Source organism: Xiphophorus maculatus, chromosome 18, assembly GCF_002775205.1.
Source record: "Xiphophorus maculatus strain JP 163 A chromosome 18, X_maculatus-5.0-male, whole genome shotgun sequence".
In the NCBI taxonomy this organism is placed as follows: Eukaryota; Metazoa; Chordata; class Actinopteri; order Cyprinodontiformes; family Poeciliidae; genus Xiphophorus; species Xiphophorus maculatus.
The window spans coordinates 6,444,375-6,464,396 of NC_036460.1; the positions used below are offsets into that span (position 1 = coordinate 6,444,375).

At 35.9% G+C, this 20,022-nt stretch overlaps 1 protein-coding gene across 2 annotated transcripts in view; it reads left to right on the top strand.

The window, feature by feature from the left end:
• Positions 1-20,022, top strand: part of cntn5 (contactin 5) — a 165,844-nt gene that overhangs the window by 56,751 nt on the left and 89,071 nt on the right. For both annotated transcript variants that reach the window (XM_023350705.1, XM_023350707.1), the window contains exons 3-5: positions 836-1,045; positions 4,865-4,988; positions 5,083-5,258. In XM_023350705.1, coding sequence (XP_023206473.1) covers positions 836-1,045; positions 4,865-4,988; positions 5,083-5,258 — 510 coding nt within the window. The remainder of the gene's footprint in view (positions 1-835; positions 1,046-4,864; positions 4,989-5,082; positions 5,259-20,022) is intronic.

Sequence of the window (20,022 nt, forward strand, 5' to 3'; positions counted from 1 at the left end):
TGACTTTTACCATTATAGCCTCATGCTATTGTCTGAGTGTTCTTTATTTTAAAATTGTAATATTTTATCAGATTATTTCATTACTTTGATACACTGTTTTCATTAACATATTACATTAATTTTTTCTACACTAAAGGAATAGATTATACACATTAAACAATAAAAAAATCCACACTGTGCTGACAACTATCACAGTTGATACACCACATATTTTCAATAAAACACATATTATTAAGACTGTAGTAAAGACATTTTGTAAAAATAGTTGAATTTAAATTTTTTTTCTTGTAACCAGTTCAAAATATGAAAACTGTAATCTTCCACAACAGGCCAGAAGACAAGTATAGGATTTGATTGAGCACCAGAAAGTACCAACTTTAATAAAGAGCTAGAGGTTTCAGAATCATACTTCTCAACAATATGCTTTGCATACCTGTCAGAAAAGTGTTTTTAAGTCTTCCTCTAGGCTTCAAATATAATCTTGTGTTTTATTTCAGGAACTTCCCTTGCAGTTCCTTCACTGTAGGACATTTTTCCATTTATTTAATTTACAGCTCTATCTGAAGAGGGGTACATTTTATTAAGCTTTCTGTTTTTTTTTCAGTTCCTGCATTTTAAAATGTATTTTATTGCACAGTAGTTAGATGGTTTCATAGCAAAAAAAGGTTGTGAATCAAAATGGTTACATTGCACTACTAGTAGTCTTGCATTGCTACTCATTCTTAAACTACCTAATATATCCATTTCTTTTCTTCTTAATCCCACTGAAACGTACCAAGAAATATAACTCTGGACTGTTCATGTTCTATCGCTTCTTTTTTTTTTCTTCCCCCAGAGTTTGCGAGAGCTGTTGCGGCGCGGCCGATGTCATACGCAGCAGTGTTACGAATGAGACAAGACAGCCCTTCGTCAGTGCTCAACTCGCGCAGCAGACCTCGACAGCAGCACAGTGGTGGGCTGGTGACTCCTGACTGGCCTGTTTTCTCCAGTCACCCTCTGTCAGCCCTCAGCCTGCTTGGCTCTCAGGAGGACCTCAGCAGTGAAGGTGAAATTAATGTTGCAGTGAAGCTCATGTTTTATTTGGCTTCATCTGTAACTAAATGTACAAGTTCTGTTTTCTATTTGTGTAAAATTCTTTATTACAAAAAAAAAATAAAATTGCGGAATTATAAATGCACTAAAACAGGGTTTGTTTTTTTTTAAGTTTCCTTATGCAGTTTTTTCTGTAACTTTCACAAAAGATGATGAATCGGAAAACACACACTGTGATGTTTTCTAGTTGAGATAATTATAGCGAGAAGAGAAGTCAGACAGAATACACAAATTTTGCCATATATTCAAAAAAAGCTCACTTGCCTATTTACAGTAGATCTTAAAACTAACCCTTTGACCTCAAGAATGTTATTTACTACCTTTTGTCCAGGATTAGATTTTCAGGTCTTACAAAATGTCAGTCAAGGTTCTGAATTTTTTCATTATTTCAATTGTCTTAGGTCCTGCAGCAAACAAAAACCAGAGATGTAGCCCAGGAGTTTGACTGAACTCCTAGAAACTTGATTGCTGTGAATAGACTCTTTCTCTATTCTCTGCCAACTCTCTGCCCTCAGGTTTCACGCATGTCTTGTCTGTCTGGATTTGATCTTGAAATGTATCTTGCCCATCTATTATCACAGTGCATCGCCTGCGCTGACCAGGTTGTGGCCTTTGTGAAATTGAAGTAGGCTCATGCCTGTATTCAACTCCTTTTGTGTTCTTGTCAAGATAGAAATGATATCTTTGCCCAAGAGAAAGTTGTGGTTTCCCCTCACACAGCAGATAACCTCGACATAGGAGTGTTATATAATTTATATGAATTTCTTTGTGCTCTGATTTTCAGTGCCATGTAAAAGTTTCCCTCCTTTTTTTTGTATTTTCTTACAAACCTCAATGTTTCCTATTGAGATTTTCTGAGCTACACTGAAACAAACAAGTGTTCAATTCAGAAGTTTTGGGATAATGACACACAGTTTTTCAAACTACAGAAAACACATCTGAAAAGTGTGGCAGGCATTTGAATTTAATCCCCCCGTGTCAATGTTTTGTACAATTATGAGCAGCAAATTTCAAGTATTGACCCTTTAACTCTGGGCTGTAACACATGGACATGCTTTAATCTAAATATGTCCCTTGTTGCTCTTGCTGCAAAGCTCTGTCTTAACTCTGAAATTTGTTCTTAATTGGTTGACAGCACTGAATGAATGTATTAAAGTAAGGTTTATTACAAAAAAGCTTTCGGAGCTCAACAACAACAACCAACTAACTAACCAATCACCTGAAAGTCAGAAAAATAGAGGATAAATATGAAATTCGTATGCGATTTTCTCAGTATTACTCACCTAATTTTTGTATTTATGTGCTGCAATGCACTTGGAACTAATTCAAGTTATCCTTGTCTCTTAATGTTAAGACTGCACAGCGCAGTCACCAGTTTCAAATGATTAGCAACATAACGAAGAAATGCTCTATACATTTGTTGAATTGTGGCCCTTTTTGTTGTACGTAGGACCAGAATCTCTTAGTAGCTACATCTGTATTTGAATGTCTCATGTTTCCTTGGACTCGTTTATTGACCAAGCATCGATAGAGTTGTTGTCAGTATATTATTCTTTATTCTTTTTGTGGGGCAGCACTTAACAGTGGAGACACGCAGCATAACTCACGAGCAATTATTCTGTTTTAAGTGTATTATAACTGTTTAATCCATATGATTTTGTTTGTAATAACACTTATTGTCAAGCTGCACAAGCCACTCAGAGCTAAGTTGGATAGATGCAACAAATCAATACTGTTGAGTCTGTTTTACTTAGAAGACAGTTAAGCTCAGTGGAAATGGTGTGAAAGCAGAGAAGTCAGCTTTTTCATTTCTTTTTAACACCACCAGTGCGTCAGACTGTGGGTTGTAACACAGCATGCTTTGCAACTTAATACTGATGAATTTTCCTCCAATGATTGGGATATTACTTGAAAAGCTTTTCATTTCCCTGCAGAGCAATGAAATGGTGACAAATGCCTGGTGCAATTGTATACACAGTGAGAGGGAAGCCTTGACTCTAATCCTGACATCAGATCCTTTCTAAATGGTAGCAGAAGGCAAGATTGAGTGGCTTTGATGTTTACGTTGAGAGTCCTCCAGATCAACCTCAAAGGCAGACAATGTTATGTTTCAACAGAAAGGGACGTGTATTACTCAGATAAATCTTCACACAGAGACAGTTTGTCTGCTGGACTTAATGTCTTTATAAATTCTTTACTTTGCAGGAAAAAGATTCTTCTGAAAAATGCAAGATTCATCGGCCTTTTGTACATTTTAAAATTCAGAAAAGCCAAACACAGAACAATATACTGCATGTGAAAAGCTGTGTAGTCTATGATTCAGTCGAAGCTGAAGGCTCAACAGAGCAGAATAAACTGGAGAAGTAGTAGTGATTTCTAACAGGATCTGTCAGACACTCCAACCAGACCTACATAAATATGCTGGAGATTATATAATTTGAACAGTATATTCTTACTTTAGATGCCTTTTGAGTATTCAATTATTTGATTGACATTTTTATCAACTGCAATACAGATTTTAATGGATGACAAAAACAGAAAACTGCCAGCCAAATTAATAATTAAATTTTTGTATTTGATCTATATTAAAACTGATAAAAAATGTTATTAAACAAATGGAATAACTTCTTTTTTTCCAATCTTTTCAAAGAAAATGTGTTCACTCATGAGAGCCACAAAACTAATACTGAAATATTTAATTAGAGCACATAGCATGATATTCACAACAGAAAAACAGCATTTCGTTTTATGGTTACTAAAACAATGCACTAAATATTTTATACTATTGTTATATATTACATTTTATGTTTAACTTGGGGAGTGAAAACGGCCAGGACTTCAACTTGTTAATTTTGATTAATGAATTACATAGATTTTAACATTTTTAAATTTAATTAATAGCTTTTATTTTTGGACATACATTTCTTAGCCAGATCCCTTGACTTTTGTTTCTGTTGCGCCCGTAAATCTGGGGACTTCTCTATGCTTCATACAGCCAAACTGATGTCATAACATTTTGACTCTTTCTTCTAGCATTTGCAAACAAAGTGATTTCGCACTTTGAAAGGGTTACGATGAAAAATGTTCACAGCACTGAGACCGGGACCTTTTAAAATCCTGTAATACTTGGAAACTCATAACAACATGGAAGGCGAGTTTTGGGAAGAAATGACACATGGCAGTCTCATTTCTACATGGCACTTCTTTACTTTTTAAATATTTTCTCCATCAATGTTGGAACATAAAATTAAAAAGTCCAGCCAAGGTGGGAATGAAGCCAGAGAGATGACTGATGTTCATTTTGTGTTCTGCTCTCCCAATCTATTTCTACGAAGCTCAATCCTCACTTATCTCACTTAGGCTTTTAGGCAAACTGCACTGGGTCTAAAGGTGTAAATGTAATTTGGCAGTAGCTTACATGAACCAGAAAAAAAAGTGGTATTATAGTTCTCCTTTTCAGTTAATCATACAGCATTAACAGAAAGGTTTCAGATGCCCACTTCACACATATATGTAGTTTGTTATCTCTCATTTGGGCTTTTTTCAGGCTTGTTTCCTTGTGTCTTTCTAATAGTCTGAAAAACATATGCTGCCTGCATCCTGATGCCATTTAGCTGTTTCCAATTCAGTCACAGCATGGTGTTGTACATCTTTCCTTTCTGTTCGTAATTGTGAGGTAATTGGACTGTAAAACTGATTGACACTCCTGGTGTGAACTGCGCAATTATCGTCATCTCTTTCTGTTTTCCTCTTTTTTTATTCATCTTCACAGAAAGTGAAGAGTTTGGGCCTGTGTTCATCCAGGAGCCAGATGATGTTATTTTTCCATTGGATTCTGATGAAAAGAAAGTGATGATGCACTGTGAGGCGCGGGGGAATCCACTGCCCACATACAGGTGTGTGCTTCTTTTTTGTCTCTGCTTCTGATTTCACACCTCATTAGTATGCATTTCATTGCAAACATATTAACGTTCCCTGTTTGTTTTTCAGTTGGTACATTAATGGGACAGAAGTAGATTCAAAGACAGACTTCCGCTACAGCTTCATTGATGGAGATCTTATTATAACGAATGCAAGCGAGATCACTGACTACGGGAAGTATCAGTGTCTAGTTGAGAACAGCTATGGAATCATCCTCAGTCGAGAGGCTCTACTACAGTTTGCATGTGAGTATTTTTTTTAAATCCCTCCAGCAGGTGTAACAATGTAAAATGTTGTCTATAAAAGTGGGGTATTATGTTTTTTTTTCCAGAGTGCCAATTTACTGCACTATCAAGTAAAGATGTTTCCTTCAGTTTATATGAAAATGCTTCATATGAACTGAATGCAGTTCCACCAGGTGTTTACTAATTGCTACTGCCGCTAGTCTGGAGGAGCTGAGTGGGGGAAACACAGGGAAAGGGGGTTTTGAGAGGCGGGAAGTCGGCTGGGGACTGAAGCTTTAAGGCGGAGCTTTGAGTAAATAGGTGGAGCTTTGTATAAGCAGGTGTCAAGGAACCCGCGAATGGCTGCTCCGTTCAACGTTTTTCAGAAATTCATTGCATTTACCTATATTATAACAGCTTTCTAGTTTAAAATGTGTTGAAAATCTTAAAATATTTTAATCCAAATCAAGCTTCAAGTCTGCAATGATTGAAAATATCCTTTTGTTATCATCTGCATGGGATCTAATCTGCTGCAGGTCATGAGTTTAAATCTGTATCCTTAAACCTAATTTTAGTTATCAGCATTCAACATCTTCATCATTATCTTTTTCTGAAGACTTGATTTAACCTGTAAAAACTGCTAATAAAATATGCATAAAATATACATATACATAATAATTCATGGTTATGCTTTTACATGAAAACATACAAAGTAGTACAAATGGCAAACATCTTAATGAATCAAACTGAAATGGCTTTTACTTTGAAGACTCAGTAGTGTCCTTTCATTGACATAATTAACACCTGTTTAAGCCCCATGCTCACATTGTCCTCTCCTTTATTACAAAGCACAATCTCTAGGATTTAAAAGGCTTTTCTTCTGCTTAACTCGAGTCAGGAGATTTGCAAGGTCATTAGGAAACCGCCTTCTATATCTGCTTTTCAGATCTTTGCAAAAATAAATAGAGAAACAATATGTAGTGAGTGCATGAATATGAAAAATATTCCAAATCAATTTAAACGGATTTTGTTTATTTGAAGAACCATTAATATCTTGATTCTAGCTTACAGTGAGTGAATAAGATGTTATGAATTATTAATACCCAACGGTCCTCTGGTTAATAAATCAAATGCACGTTAAATTGTTCCTTGATGGCAAAGTTGAGTAAAAAAACAAAACAAACTGTAGAACTTTAAAGCTGCCCTACATTCAGTATGAAACATTACCATAAAAAAAACACTCATTTATATGGTGGCTCAGGCGGGACAACAATAATTTTATACTAAATTTCTGCTTAGCATTTCACTTTGACCACTGATTACCTGAGATAGGGTTATAATTGGACTCATATCAAATGAGTTATCAAAGTTTGTTTTTAAGACAAAATTATTCTATTTTTAAGACTATGCAAAGAATGATTAACATTCTGAAGTTATTGTATCAAAAAAGTATTTTTAAAAAGATACTTTAAAAAGTATTTTTTAAAAATCTTTTAATTATTAACAATTTATTTTTTCTTTTTTTAAGTTGGTGTTTGTTATTCATGTGAAATAACCATAAGACTACAAAAAGAGATATGAGCAAAATATTTTGTTTTCATTATTGGAAATAATTACTAGGAGTAAAACAGCTGTGGTCTTTAGATGTGTAGTTTTATTTGCTGTTTGTTTTAGTGGTGTATCAGCCAGACAATACTACTGTATAGCCATCTGGGTGCAATTTAGCTTTCTTTGCAGTAGCCGGTAGCTAGCTGGAGGCAGAGGACTACTCCTGTTTTTTTTCTTTCTGCAGCTTATAATGAAGACAAAAATATTCTGAAAAAATCTTGCTGGCTTAGTTATTAAGTCCAAAAGTCCAGATGCATTTGACATTTATTAATGTTGTGATACTCTGTGATTTTTGCTTCTGTATGCAGTGAAGCATCTGACATGCTGCATTTACGAGATCATCAAAATACACAGTCAAGAAACTGTTCTCATGTGCAGTTTTAGTGGTATTTTTTAAATTTTAAATCAATGATTAAAATCTGAAGTTTTATGAAAGTAATATTTTGAAACTGTGTGCATTTGTTTTAGAATTTTATTATGTTTTTACTGCCTGAAATGTAAAATTCAATCAATAGTCTGATAGACAGAAATAAAGTTCTACTTTTTCAGGCTTACATCGTCAAACTGACTTTGTTTTGATGAAGCACTTAGTATGCTCCCAGTATTTTCCCCTATCGAAGTGAAATTGCACCATCTTGGCTCCAGAGGTGAATAAACACAAAAAGGTATGCAGTACGATTTAGATTGTGGATGCAGTTCCCACAGGTTCTGTCTGATGCTGTATAGTTACGCTGCTAACTGGGTGCATGCCCTTAAATGTGGTGTCTCAGTGGTAAATGAGAGCCAAAAGCACATTTTTTCCATCCAGTAAACCCCCTTGGCCCACCTCCAAAGCATCATCATGCGCTAAGGCAGCACATAACAAAAGAGCAGGGCTACTGAGCCCAGAGGAAAAGTCATTGCTGGTGCACTCAGTGTTTTCCTTGGAGCAGTGACCGTAACAGCCTTATTGGTAACTTACTGGAAACGCACTACTTTCAGCCACTGACCTGTAAGTTAAAAGAAAAGTACATGGTTTTCTTTGTTTTTCTAGGCTCTAATATCTGCTACACTTAGAAGGGATCTTATAAAATTTCCTTTTTCTATTTTCAAACTTGCACCCTTATGTTTTAACCATGCTTATTGCTACTTGGTGAATAAGAGTGGAAATATAAAGAAAAGTAAAGGACTATTGTAAGAAGATGTCAAATAGTGAGGTGAAAATGACTGGATTAAGTGATGTTAGAAAAGAAAAGACCTTCAACAAGCCTTGGAAAATGTGTTAGACTGTTTCAAAAATTACATAATAAGGGTTAGGGTTGGAAGGACAACATGAATTGATAAAGCTTTCAAAACTTCACAGTTCTATGTACTGAGACAAAAGTGATTTTAGTGAAACACAAACAAGAAAATGACAAAATTACAGGTCTTACTATAGCAAAGTTTTTCCAAACCATGACATATTAATCTCTGTTCAGTATGGTGGTATAAGATATTTTTCCTGAAGCGCAATGATTTAATTTGATGATCCAAAGTATGTTATCTGGTGTCCAAATAAATTAGCTTTAGACTCATCAGTCCAAACATTAATCCAGAAGTCCTGGGTCTTTAGCTGCATTTTCATTACAAATGTGCACAAAACCTTTTAGGTATTAAAATAGAAACAAGTAGGGAACCAAGAACACCACAAGAGTAATCTAAAACTAGAACAGCGGTCTTCAAATTCAGACCCAGCTGGTCGCTATCCTGCAACTTTTAGATGTGTCCACAGTGCAACACACCTAAATAAAGTGGCTAAATCACCTCTGGAGTACACAGTCAAGTTCTCCAGAGTCCTGAGAATGATTTCATTATTTCTCTCAGGTGTGACATAACAGAGATGCATCTAAAAGTTGCAGGACACCAAACCTCAAAGACTGGATCTGAGGACCCCTGCTCTAGAACTTCTGTAGTTGACTGACTGACAAATACTAATATTTCTTCAGTAGCACAAACCTTAAAATCTCTGGATGTTTTTGTATTGTTAGAAGAACTGTAGTAACAAGTAAGCAATTTTTTTTAGTGCCAATGTATTTATTCCTTTTTTCCTCACCATCTAAAAATATATCATTTTGGTTACTGTGTTAATTCTTGACTCCAAATGTACATACACTATGTGAGTGTATAAAGTAGGTTTGTGAGGTGAATGTATGAATGAACTGATCTCACTTTAAATATAAGACAGACTGTATTGGCAGACGGAAATGCCCAGATGGTAAAGCGCAGACACAAGTTTGGTTTTTTGTTTTTTTTCCCCTTTTTTTAAAAGAGTGCTGCTACGTTAGGAGCAACACATGCTGCATTTCAACCAATACCAGAGCCTTCATCTGTCTAGATCTTTTCCTCCTCCTCACTTTGGTCAAGGGTCATATTTGTGTGTTGAAGGCTGTGCTTGAGAAATGCAACTTGCCTGAAAATGAGCTGTGTAACATTTAGATGCTCATTTATTTGCCTCGTGTTGAGACAGGGACAGCTGTTTACACTTTTTCATAAATGCTATTCGCCGACTTGGATTATCCATCAAATTCATTATTAAGGTATTTTTTTACCCTTTTTTGCTTACATTCTGGTTGTTGTTTTTTTGCATGGCAGTAGATCTTTCCAGCCACCCTTGAGTTTTTTTTAAATTCTTTATTCAGAATTTCAAAGAAAGAGTTTAAGCTTTTACCATCCACATTTTCATCTTTCAGACTAAAATGATTGTGGCTGTGATGATTAAAGCTCAAACCTAATTTGACTGCCACAGCATAGAAGGGTTTTATGATCTGTGTCAGTAATTGCTTGCTTTTATAACAGCCAGCAAGATGGGCTAGTTTATGAAACCCCAGTGCAATTTCTCCAAGTACTTTGAATATATTGAGGTAAATAAGCTGTTCTTCAAATTCAAGTCATGTACTTTTTCATTTAATCCAGTGATTCCCAAAGATTTGATTGCTTATTAAGACCCCCATTGAAAAACCTTTCCTAATTGAACTGGCTCATTGCAGTTAGTAAATTCATGCATAATATCATAGGTCTCCTGAATACAACATACCAGTGAAATTTTTGAAGCTCAGCCTCTAGTTTGTATTTTTCACCCCTGAACTTTAGGGGCTGTAAGTCTCTAGCAGACATTTACTATTAAATTCTCTGAGCAGATAAGGCAGATCGATTTATTTCTCCCCTGAGGCTTAGCAAAAATAAAAGTTCATTCACTTTTTTATTTTTCCAAAACCTCCTGCTCCCCCAGCCACGCAGCACTTTTTCTATGATGGCTTTTCCAACTGACCTCTGAGTGAAAGTGCTGAGTTGTCCACTAAAATCAATAACTTTAGCTTACAGTGCTCGCATTTGTGGCAGAACTGAACTGAATCGTAGTTGCCATGCAACTAGTAGCTTTCTTCAGGATGTCATTTCTAATCTGACATACAAATGTTACATGGGAGCAGTCTGAGACAGCAGACAAGCAGCATCAAACTTTAAGTATGTCTTCACAGCAACATTTTGTTTTCTGTCCACTGGACTGTCACTCCTGGATGTTGTTCAATTCCCAATGTGAGCTATGCATCTTCAGAGATGCACAAAAATGTTTGTGTTTTTCATTAAAATTATCATCATATATTTTTTTCTACTTCTGTCCAAATTCGGCATGTCTTTATAGAGCTGCATTATGAAGTGCTTGGTTAACTCAAGCGTTCTCACTCTGTTTTGGGTTAGCCTACAGATTGCTGAAACCCATTCTAAAACCGCCTATTTTAATAGTTCAAACTTGAAATATATCATAATTTGCACTGATATGCACAGCAGAAATTGTCTTGGCGCTACAATACAAGCTAACACTAACAGTCTTCCTCCTCTTCACTTTTGAGTTTCTAGTCAATAGCACCAGGGAAAATGAATCATTTCGGTCCTTGATTGTCTCCTTTGCAAATGTCAGCCAATAATGTGCCAAGTAACATCACACCCAGGTGTTTCAGCTTCAGTTTCTTTCAAATTTCTGATATGCTTTGTGAGAAAGTTTGTGAATAGGTGATTTCTTCATATGAAAAATTTGGAATTACTTTCTCAGAAAAAATTGCAAATATTGAACTGTCATCTGCCAACCAAAATGCTCATTGATCATTTGGTTTCCAACATGTTTCAATGCTTCCAGTGAGCCTTGTACAAACAAGAGAAAAAAAGTGTTTTCTCCTGCTTCATGAACATTGACTAATGTTGATTATGTTTGAGATGCTCTCCGTACAAATTTCCCAGACAGCTGAGAACTGGCAGTGCAGGGTACGTGACATAAGAAGGCTTCCACAGTCTCTATATGTGAATCTAATAAGGCCAAAAAAAACCAAACACTTGTTTTTGATTGATAGGTTAAAATCCAGACCTTTTTTGAACAACAGAGTTTATGAGCACCTATAAAGCACTTGTGCTGGAAATGCTCATGATGAAAGGTTCTGACTGTTAAAAGCTGGTTGTACAAATCAGCCTACACAGTTCATTTAGGAGTGGGACAGGTGTAATCACAGATGGTGGATTAACAATAGATATTGGGAGGGAAGTCTCCTGCTACTGATCATTTAAAATAACCATTTCCTTATCATCCTGGTACTTTGGATAGAACAAGATTGGGACAATACTAGAGTTAATGCCTTATTGTAACATTGTTGCAACATTACATACGGTAAACTTAGATAAAGGCAAAATCCTGGGTTTTTACAAAGTCTGCACCCTAGTTCACTGAATAGTTCCAGAGATCAACACATGCTTTGAGGGAACATCAATAATCATACCCGAGTTTCTACCTGTAGTTTAAAATATTCCATCCATGTAACAACTGCAACCCCCGAAGCAACTTTAGAGACAGTAATGGATATTAGATTAGATCATGTTAGATGACTTAAACTACCGCAAAATCAAGAAGAGCAGTCATTCCGACAGAATACACTGCAAGAACTGTACAGATATTTCTACAAATGTAATGATGCTCTGAGAAAGTCAACAGAGATGTTTTCCAAAGTAGTATTTTTATCAATGCACAAAGCATAACAGCTTCTCGTAAAAGGTTTTTTATCAAAAATATTCTCGTCATTTCCACTGAAATATGCACCCAGGATAAAATGTCAAGTTGACTTGAGAACAGATTATATATACAGTATATATTCATTCAAGTTCCTGCTGGATGTTGTCACTTTTTTATCCTGGATGTTGCTCCTTGGTGGGAGTCTGAAATTAATTCTTCAAACATATTCTGAGATGATATGCTTTGGGTCACGCATGGTTGACTGGCAGGAGTGTCAGCTGATATGATGACTGCTTGTCACACATCAGCTTCACCTAAACCACCTCTACAAAATGTTGGATTTTCTAGCAGACAGGTCATTTTCTGGCAGACAGATGAGTCAGTATCCTGTTGTTAGAGGCTTGACAGGGAGTAATCTGAAGAGATGGAGTAATGACAGACTGTGCCAGGTTTAAAAGTGCTGCTGCAAAAGATTTGCCTACATTTGCCTTAAAGTTCCACGGCAAAATTCATGTGTTTTTCTACAATGTCACTGTTTACTTATGCTGTACGGTGAGCTCTTCAACCTTGAAGAATTGCTCACTGAATAAACATGTGACTCAGCTGCACAGTTGAGTCAGCAACAAATCCCACAGCTCACCTGTTACAAACTGTGGTTTTGGTGCCAACTGCCAAACCAACAAGGTTTTATGTTTTGATTCTGAGTGCGTTAGTACCAAAACAATTAACAGTACTTTTAAATTAACATATTACATTTCCATTCCAATGTCTTCTGCTGGGATAGTATGTGATCGGCCAACACAAACTGGTGCATCCTTGGGATGTGGAAAGGAAACGAAGAATGGTTTTCAAAGGTTCTGAAAAATAAAAACAAGAAATGTCATTGTGTATTTTTATGTGCATATTTCTATGATACACTGCATTACAGTAACTGTTTAGGTGTTTTGGATGCCACAATTTGCGTCACACTTAGAGACCTTAGTAAAATAGCTTTTACAAAGGTCTTGTAAAATAATAGATACAATATTATTGTAATACAATAAAATTGTACAATAATTGTATTATTGTAATACAATAGATACAATCGATTGGATGGAAAGTGTTGAACTTCTTTTTAAGTCTTACTACTGATACTAAATTGTCTGGACTTTGAGCCTTTCTAACATGGTTGACTTTCCAGCCAGAGAAACCAGCTTTCCAACGATTCAAATGGATAGTTTGAAGGAATAATTGTAAGAGACTGTGAGGAAGTACGAACTGTTGGACCTAAACACTGACCTGTCCCTGCTCAGTTGTGCTCTGATGCAGCAGACAAAAGTCCCACTAACCTTCCGTCTGTTGTTTTTTTTTATTTTGGCATGGAAAATAAAATAAAAATAAAATTATTTTCTGCTCTTCCAAAGTTTTGAACTTGTAATAGTCGTTTCTCTCTGCCATGATCACTGTGTTTTCTAAGCTGTAATAAGCCGCCACACACGACATGCAGTGCAGATTGACTTCTGTCTGACCATGTTAGACTCTTAACATCTTAACAGTCCTGTCAACTGATACATGCTTCAGAAATGTGGATCTGTGCTGGCCTTTATCTTGCTGAATGTCTTGAATTGTCAGGTATCAGAATAGAGGGGAAAAAAAATTTCTCAACATACGTTTTAGATTTGGATCTTAAAAAAAAAAACTAAATGCACATCATGAATTGTTTTCTGTTCTGCTACCAGGGTAAGCAAGTATGGATAAAGAATGGACAGATTTTCACTTGACTTTACTAATAGTCAAACAACACAAACTCTGTGTTTGTATTGTGTGTGTGTGCTGTGTGTGTCTTTCATTGATGAATATATGCAGAAAACAGTAGAGAACACGGCACTCTTGATTTTTGTTAAATAAATATTAGTCTCCAAAATCCTTGAACTGCACAGTCTAAACAATTTTTGCATAAAAGTAACTAAAACAGCTCCGTTCCTGCTGTTCATCCTTGTTACTCTCCTATTACTGCTGAAATAGAAAGAAACCTAACTCTGCAGGTACAGTTCATGCATGGAATACATAAAGTTCATTCAGCTCAGCCATGTCATTGCTGTTTCTTGTAGCTTATTCATATTTATGTATAAAACCTTGTGGTTGTGAATACTAAGGGGGGAAATGGGTTGAGTGCACAAGGAGCATCTTCTTTCTGCAGGTTTATATTCTGCATTTTCAGAGGTTGTTTGATAAATTGCAGCTGCTGTCTTTTTTCTGTTGGCTGTTTTTATTTTTTTATTTTTTTTTTTTACTCGGTGATAACGAGCAATCTCTGCTTCAGCACAAATGATACACCCTTGAGAAACAGCCTTGAGTCCATTTTGCTTCCTCTTTTGAGTGTCCTGCTCTCCGGTATTGAGGAACTTCACCCTTGTGAGTCGACAACGACTGAGAGTGCAAAGGAGGCCGAGAGATAAAAGAATCAAAGCTCTACACAGATTTTAGATGCAGAAATTCAAACTGTTTTCTTCTTTATTACAAGATATAATTACAGACTATAATCCAATTATTGGAAAAGCAGCATTATTCAATGTTCTTGTTTATCTGCCAGTAATACATCATGTCGTGATAAGCAGAGTAAAAATGATTGAATACAATTATATTTTCCTTAAATGGATAAAATCTTAATGTGGTGAGATAATTATGAGTACGGAAATATGTTATTGGGTGCTTTGTATAAAATCACAGGAAATTAGTCTGACTGAAAAACACGTAATAGACATTTTAGGGTTTTTTTATATAAAAAAAAACGTGTGATTAGAAGTGCTAAACTGAATTGTTTTACTGAAATACTCATTTAGTTAATCATTCTTTAATCTCATCAAAAATCCAATTGTCTAATGGATGAGCTTTTAAATTAACTTTAAGCTAATTCCATCACATATTTGAAGGATTAAAGAGATTTTGGTGCTTTATTTATGTTTGTTTGGAGAGTTTGGTTGAGGAAAAAAAGGGAGAAAGTCAAAGAGCTGGATCACCTGGCCATGTTTGTTACCATCTTATGAATTATATCAAAGTAGACATCAATGCATGCTGCTTACAGATATTTTATGTCAACCATTTTCTTGATAAAGTTTTCCTTTAAAGAAAAGGTGCATGTCCAATAAAGCAGGTCACCAAGGTATGTAAGCCTCTTCAGTGCTAAAATAAATGAGTACTTGCTTTTTGTCTTTCCAGCGCCGGCCTCTGAGACAAGAAAGTAGCCACCACTGGGTACGCAGTAGTCTTAATTTTGGCCTTAACACCACACCATAATCAAAATTATTTTTAGGGAATTTTGTAGAAGATATCAGATCTGGTGTTGAAACATGTTTAAATCTATGATCAGAGTTAATTCCTCTTTTAGTTTAATAATGACCTGTACCCAAAGTTTTTTATTTATGTTTCATCGGCTTCCAAATATAGACTATATTTCTTTGAAATAGGATTTGTCTGAATGTTCTGCAGGAAGTAATAAAGGTGCTCTGCTGCCCATATTTGAATGCAAAACCTTCCCTCGCTCTTTCCACATATCAAACAGTGTGTATTTATCTCTCTGCGTGAAGCCTTACTTCTTCCCTTTTTTATGGTCACTCTGCTCATTTTCATGCAGCGGATCAGTTGATTGCTTTACCTGCTTCAGGATTTTTTTTTTCTCCTGATAATGTAAAGCAGTAATGGTCTAGATTGCTTAGACATGGAATAACTCATTCATCATTTGACTTGTGCTGTGCAGTTTACTGGCATATTAAAATGTTGAACTTCAGCTTTTTATGATGAAAAGAACCATAGAAACACCAACCGAATGGGATGAAATAATTTCACTCTGGTTGGTTTGAGAGAATTTGTTGATTCAGAAATCAGCTGAAAATAATTGTGCAACCCTCTGCTACAGCATCTCATCCAGAGGGTTTGCAGTTTCGATGAAGATTGTAAAGAGAAAAGTCTGGTCAAGGCTCTTTATATTACATCCTCCGGTCATGCACTCCATTGCCTACATGGTCTAGTAGGATTCTTATTTATTGCTATTTTTGTTTTGAAATTCTGAGCCACCGAACTCGCTCTTGAGCTGCTTTTTAGCCACGACTTTGAAGGCAGCCGGCAGGTTGGAGGGCCTCTGATCTTTTTCCCCAAAGACGGCTTCTCTCTCCTTCTGCAGACGCGAGGCTCAGGTATCGAGCCTCTCAAAGCAGAGCTGTGGTAATGACATTAAAGTGTTGCTCCGAGTCGAGCATTGAACGATCGACACAAACACGGGACTCAGACTTATTCTGCAATACCATTTGTTCATGTCCATGGATTGATTTCCCGCTGACCTTCAAACGTGTGATTTACATTGAGCACGTTTTTAGAATGCTTGCTGCAAATTTCATCAGTAGTAGAAACATTCACACAGGTACATGCTTTCAAAGAAGCCCTAATGATTATGCTTCTTTACATTATTATTATAAATGCATTCATAATGCATCAGTTGCTTTCCTTTAATTTGCAAAAGGAAACTTTTGGCAAGCCAGGAATTGTATTTAAACTTTTAATCTCCTCTTATGATAGAACAACATCATCTTTGATTAATCTTTGTTCTTTCTGAATTCTAACCTGCATCACAAATTCATTTCTCTTAAACATTTGACATGCTAAGCGACCACAGTGTCTAGATTCGGCTTCTCAAATGTCAGTGTGATATTAGTGTAGGTTTATGTTGGTGTCACTGATTTCCTACTGATAACCAAACTATTTCCTGCTTCAGTTGTTAAATGTCTTATTTTCCAGTTGCCTGAAAACATTTCCCAAAGAAAACAGCAATTACTGAGTGTTATAATGAGAGGCTTAAACTGGATATGCTCAAGTCTGAATTTCTGTGCCGTTACAACAGGTGTATCTGACTAGAAATACAATAAGAATATCTTTTGTTTTCATCAATTGAGGTAATTTGTCTTGGATTTTTTTTTTTTTTTTGATGTGCAGAATATATAAACAAGGAGTATATCTAAAGTATTAGATATGCACAAGTACAAGTATAAATCATTTTGTGTTTGCCTTGATTAAAATGTACCAAATGATAACTTTAAAACCAAGGATGTACCAAATCTTGATTTTAGTACAATTACAGCCCTTCCATATTTTGCTTCTTGTAGCTGCAGCGCTGCTAAGTCAGAACTAAAAATGTTGAGAGGGAGGGATTGGCAGCCAAAAGGACTTCAGACGCCACATTAGTTTTAAAAAATACATCGCTGATGACTCAAAAGTGTTTTTTAGAAAGGTGTGAGAAGCTGCTATGTTTGCAACAAAATTACTCACTGAAGGTGTGTAATTTACTGAGCATTTCTGCCTTGAATGGTTGTTAATTATTAATCAAAATGATGATGATGCTCTTGTGTGTATGTGACAAATTGAGAGAACACACACAAACCTCTCAGTGTAGTAGAAGTTTGACAGTAACTAAGCCAAAATATATAATAGTGTTGTTTAAATTGCCTCTAACTTTAATCATTAGCTTAATTGGGGTCTTTCTTTCTATCCTTTAGGTTATAAATTACTACCTTGTATCAACGTTTTTCAATAAGCTAATTACATCATTAGATAATTAATGCTCCATGGCTCAGAAGAGTAAAATAAGTACTCTGGACTTAGGGAGTCCAAATAGCCTGGAGTCCCTGCATTCCAGTCTGTCTTCCTGCTGCTACTGAAGGACCTTGTGAATTGACAGTCAAGCCCAGGAGTTACCTTCTGTATTATTACTTAACATTTCTTCCACCTCTCTAAATATGTGGAGAGAACACATACTGGACATCTTTCCTGCATTATTCTTCTTTCTCTCCAGTGATGCTGAGCATTATAAAGCTCACTTTGCCAACAGAAAGTCCACTGGCAGTGGACTTTTGCAACAAGCTCTACTCATATGGTTAAACTTTAGGTAACATGGTAATAAAAAAAACCCCTGACAACTGTAAATTTGTGTTTTTTTGACAGTAAGGTTTAACTCAAAGTAAAATCAGCCAAAATATGACATTCATTGGCAGCGGACCATGACATATGAACCAGGAGATGAATCAGGGGTCTCTCTCCAATCATTTATCCAAGGACAACAGAATATCATGTTTGGTTTCTATTTTGGTTTAGAATGGAAAACGGCATGTCACAAATTACTTCCACCCTTCTTAAAAACTAATGGAAGAACCTTTATTGGTTTTTGTTCAAACCCATTTTATAGATGCTGACTAACTTGTTTTGCTTGTTTCTACTGGCCTTTTTATAATATGTCTTGAGGTTCATGTTTTTGAGGTTGGAAAACTTCCTGTAGTTCCCTCCATAGATTTATAATTTTTTTTATGTTAAATTTATTTTAGCAGTATGTTGATTGAGAACAAATTCTTGTGTTCAACAACAACCTGTTCAAAGTTCAAAATTTATTCAGATTCAAGTCTGGGCTTTGAATCAAGAACATGTTGGTGAAACTCCAGGTTACTTTAAACCTAAATTTGCCATTGGTATGAATTATTTTGGGCGTAACTGTAATACAATATGTTTGTCTTATTGCCATCTCTCATTGCTTTTTTTTTTTTGCAAACATTCATTTCAGAACAGTGCTTCTGTAAAATGAGGATGAGTTGCACTCCCCTGGCAGACAGGCCATGACAGTCTTTGCATTTTGCTACCAGCAAAATCTCCAAATACCTCCCTCTCTTTCCAAGGGGAAAAGTTTATGAGGTTTCCCCTTCTTTCACCATCAGACTCAAAAGGGTGAATGAGAGCATTACTCAGCACTCCACATCACCGGAGAAAACTGCATGGTCTGTAGTATTTCATTAAAAAGAATTTAAACAGCAGGGACTGAAAAAAATGGTTTTGACGCAGGGATTTTGAAATCGCTATACCTTAAAACTGGAAACTAATTTTGTGCCATCTGCTGATTTAACAGCTTCATTTTTGTACATCTGAAATGGCCTTAAAACATTTCACAAGTTTTAAGCCATTAATGGCAATGACTGATGTGTTAGAATTTAAAAGTTTAGAAATAAAGCAGTAGAAAGTTGTGCTGAGTTGTTTGCTGTCAAATCAATATTGAACAAAGTAAACAATCATTTGCTTTTCATCCATGCATTAGCAGTACGTTTGTCAACAAGAAAGATTCGTTGAATTCCAAATGATCTGTGATGACGGGTCTTTCTGTTGGGTGGCAATCTGAAAAACTGCAGAACAAAACCGCTTAAGGCAGCCATCACAGAAACATGGACCCACAATGTGGCTCTACTTCAAACTGAACGCCTTCCAGGCTCAGTTATTATTGGACTTAACAGCTGACTTTGATAATGTGGATCATAAGATCCTACTCTCTCGGCTGGAATAGTAGACTGCTATCATGACCTCAGCTGGTTTAGGTCCTGCCTTTCAGATAGAAGTTGTTGTGTCAACACCAATTATGCTATCTCGGCAACAGCTGATTGGCTTCTTTTCTCTTTGGCGTACCTGCTGCCAATTTTGTGCTATTTTTAATAATTATTTATAGCTATACTTTATTTTATACAGATGACTGATCAATTTATTTTCTCCTAACTCATATTATGCTCTGTCTCGCTTTCTGTCGACTATCGTAACTGAGTGTTCTTAACTGTAATTGCAACAAATCTCGAATTATGTTGCTTCGACCCAAATGCACCAGTATGATCCATGGTGTTTCTTTCCTTCCTGCCCCATTAAGATAATACTTTATTGCAATCTACAAAACAGTGGAAGTGTTTAGATTGTATTATTGTTTTTATAGTTTTGTGATGTATCCAGGTCTGTCTTGCAAATGAGAGTCTCAAGAGATTTTTCCTGTATAAATAAAGTATTATAGTGTACAATTATCAAAGTTTTAAGTGTAATTTGAAGTGTTTAAAATGGATCATAGGCATAAACATGTTTTGCTTCATTTTTATATATTTGCGCCTGTAGTCTTTCTCTCTTTCCTTCTCTTTCTCTCTCTTTCTCATGACGGTATACAAGCTACTCTAACTTTTTGCCATGCAGATTCAGCGGGGAGAGCTTCTAATAATGCATAATATTTACTCTTTGGCCTCCTTGTTTTATTTGTTTTTATGCTCCCTTCTTATTAGGTTTAAAGCATGTGTGTATACATTTATTCTTGAATGAATGCACTGAATCCATCCACCAGCTGCTAGATGC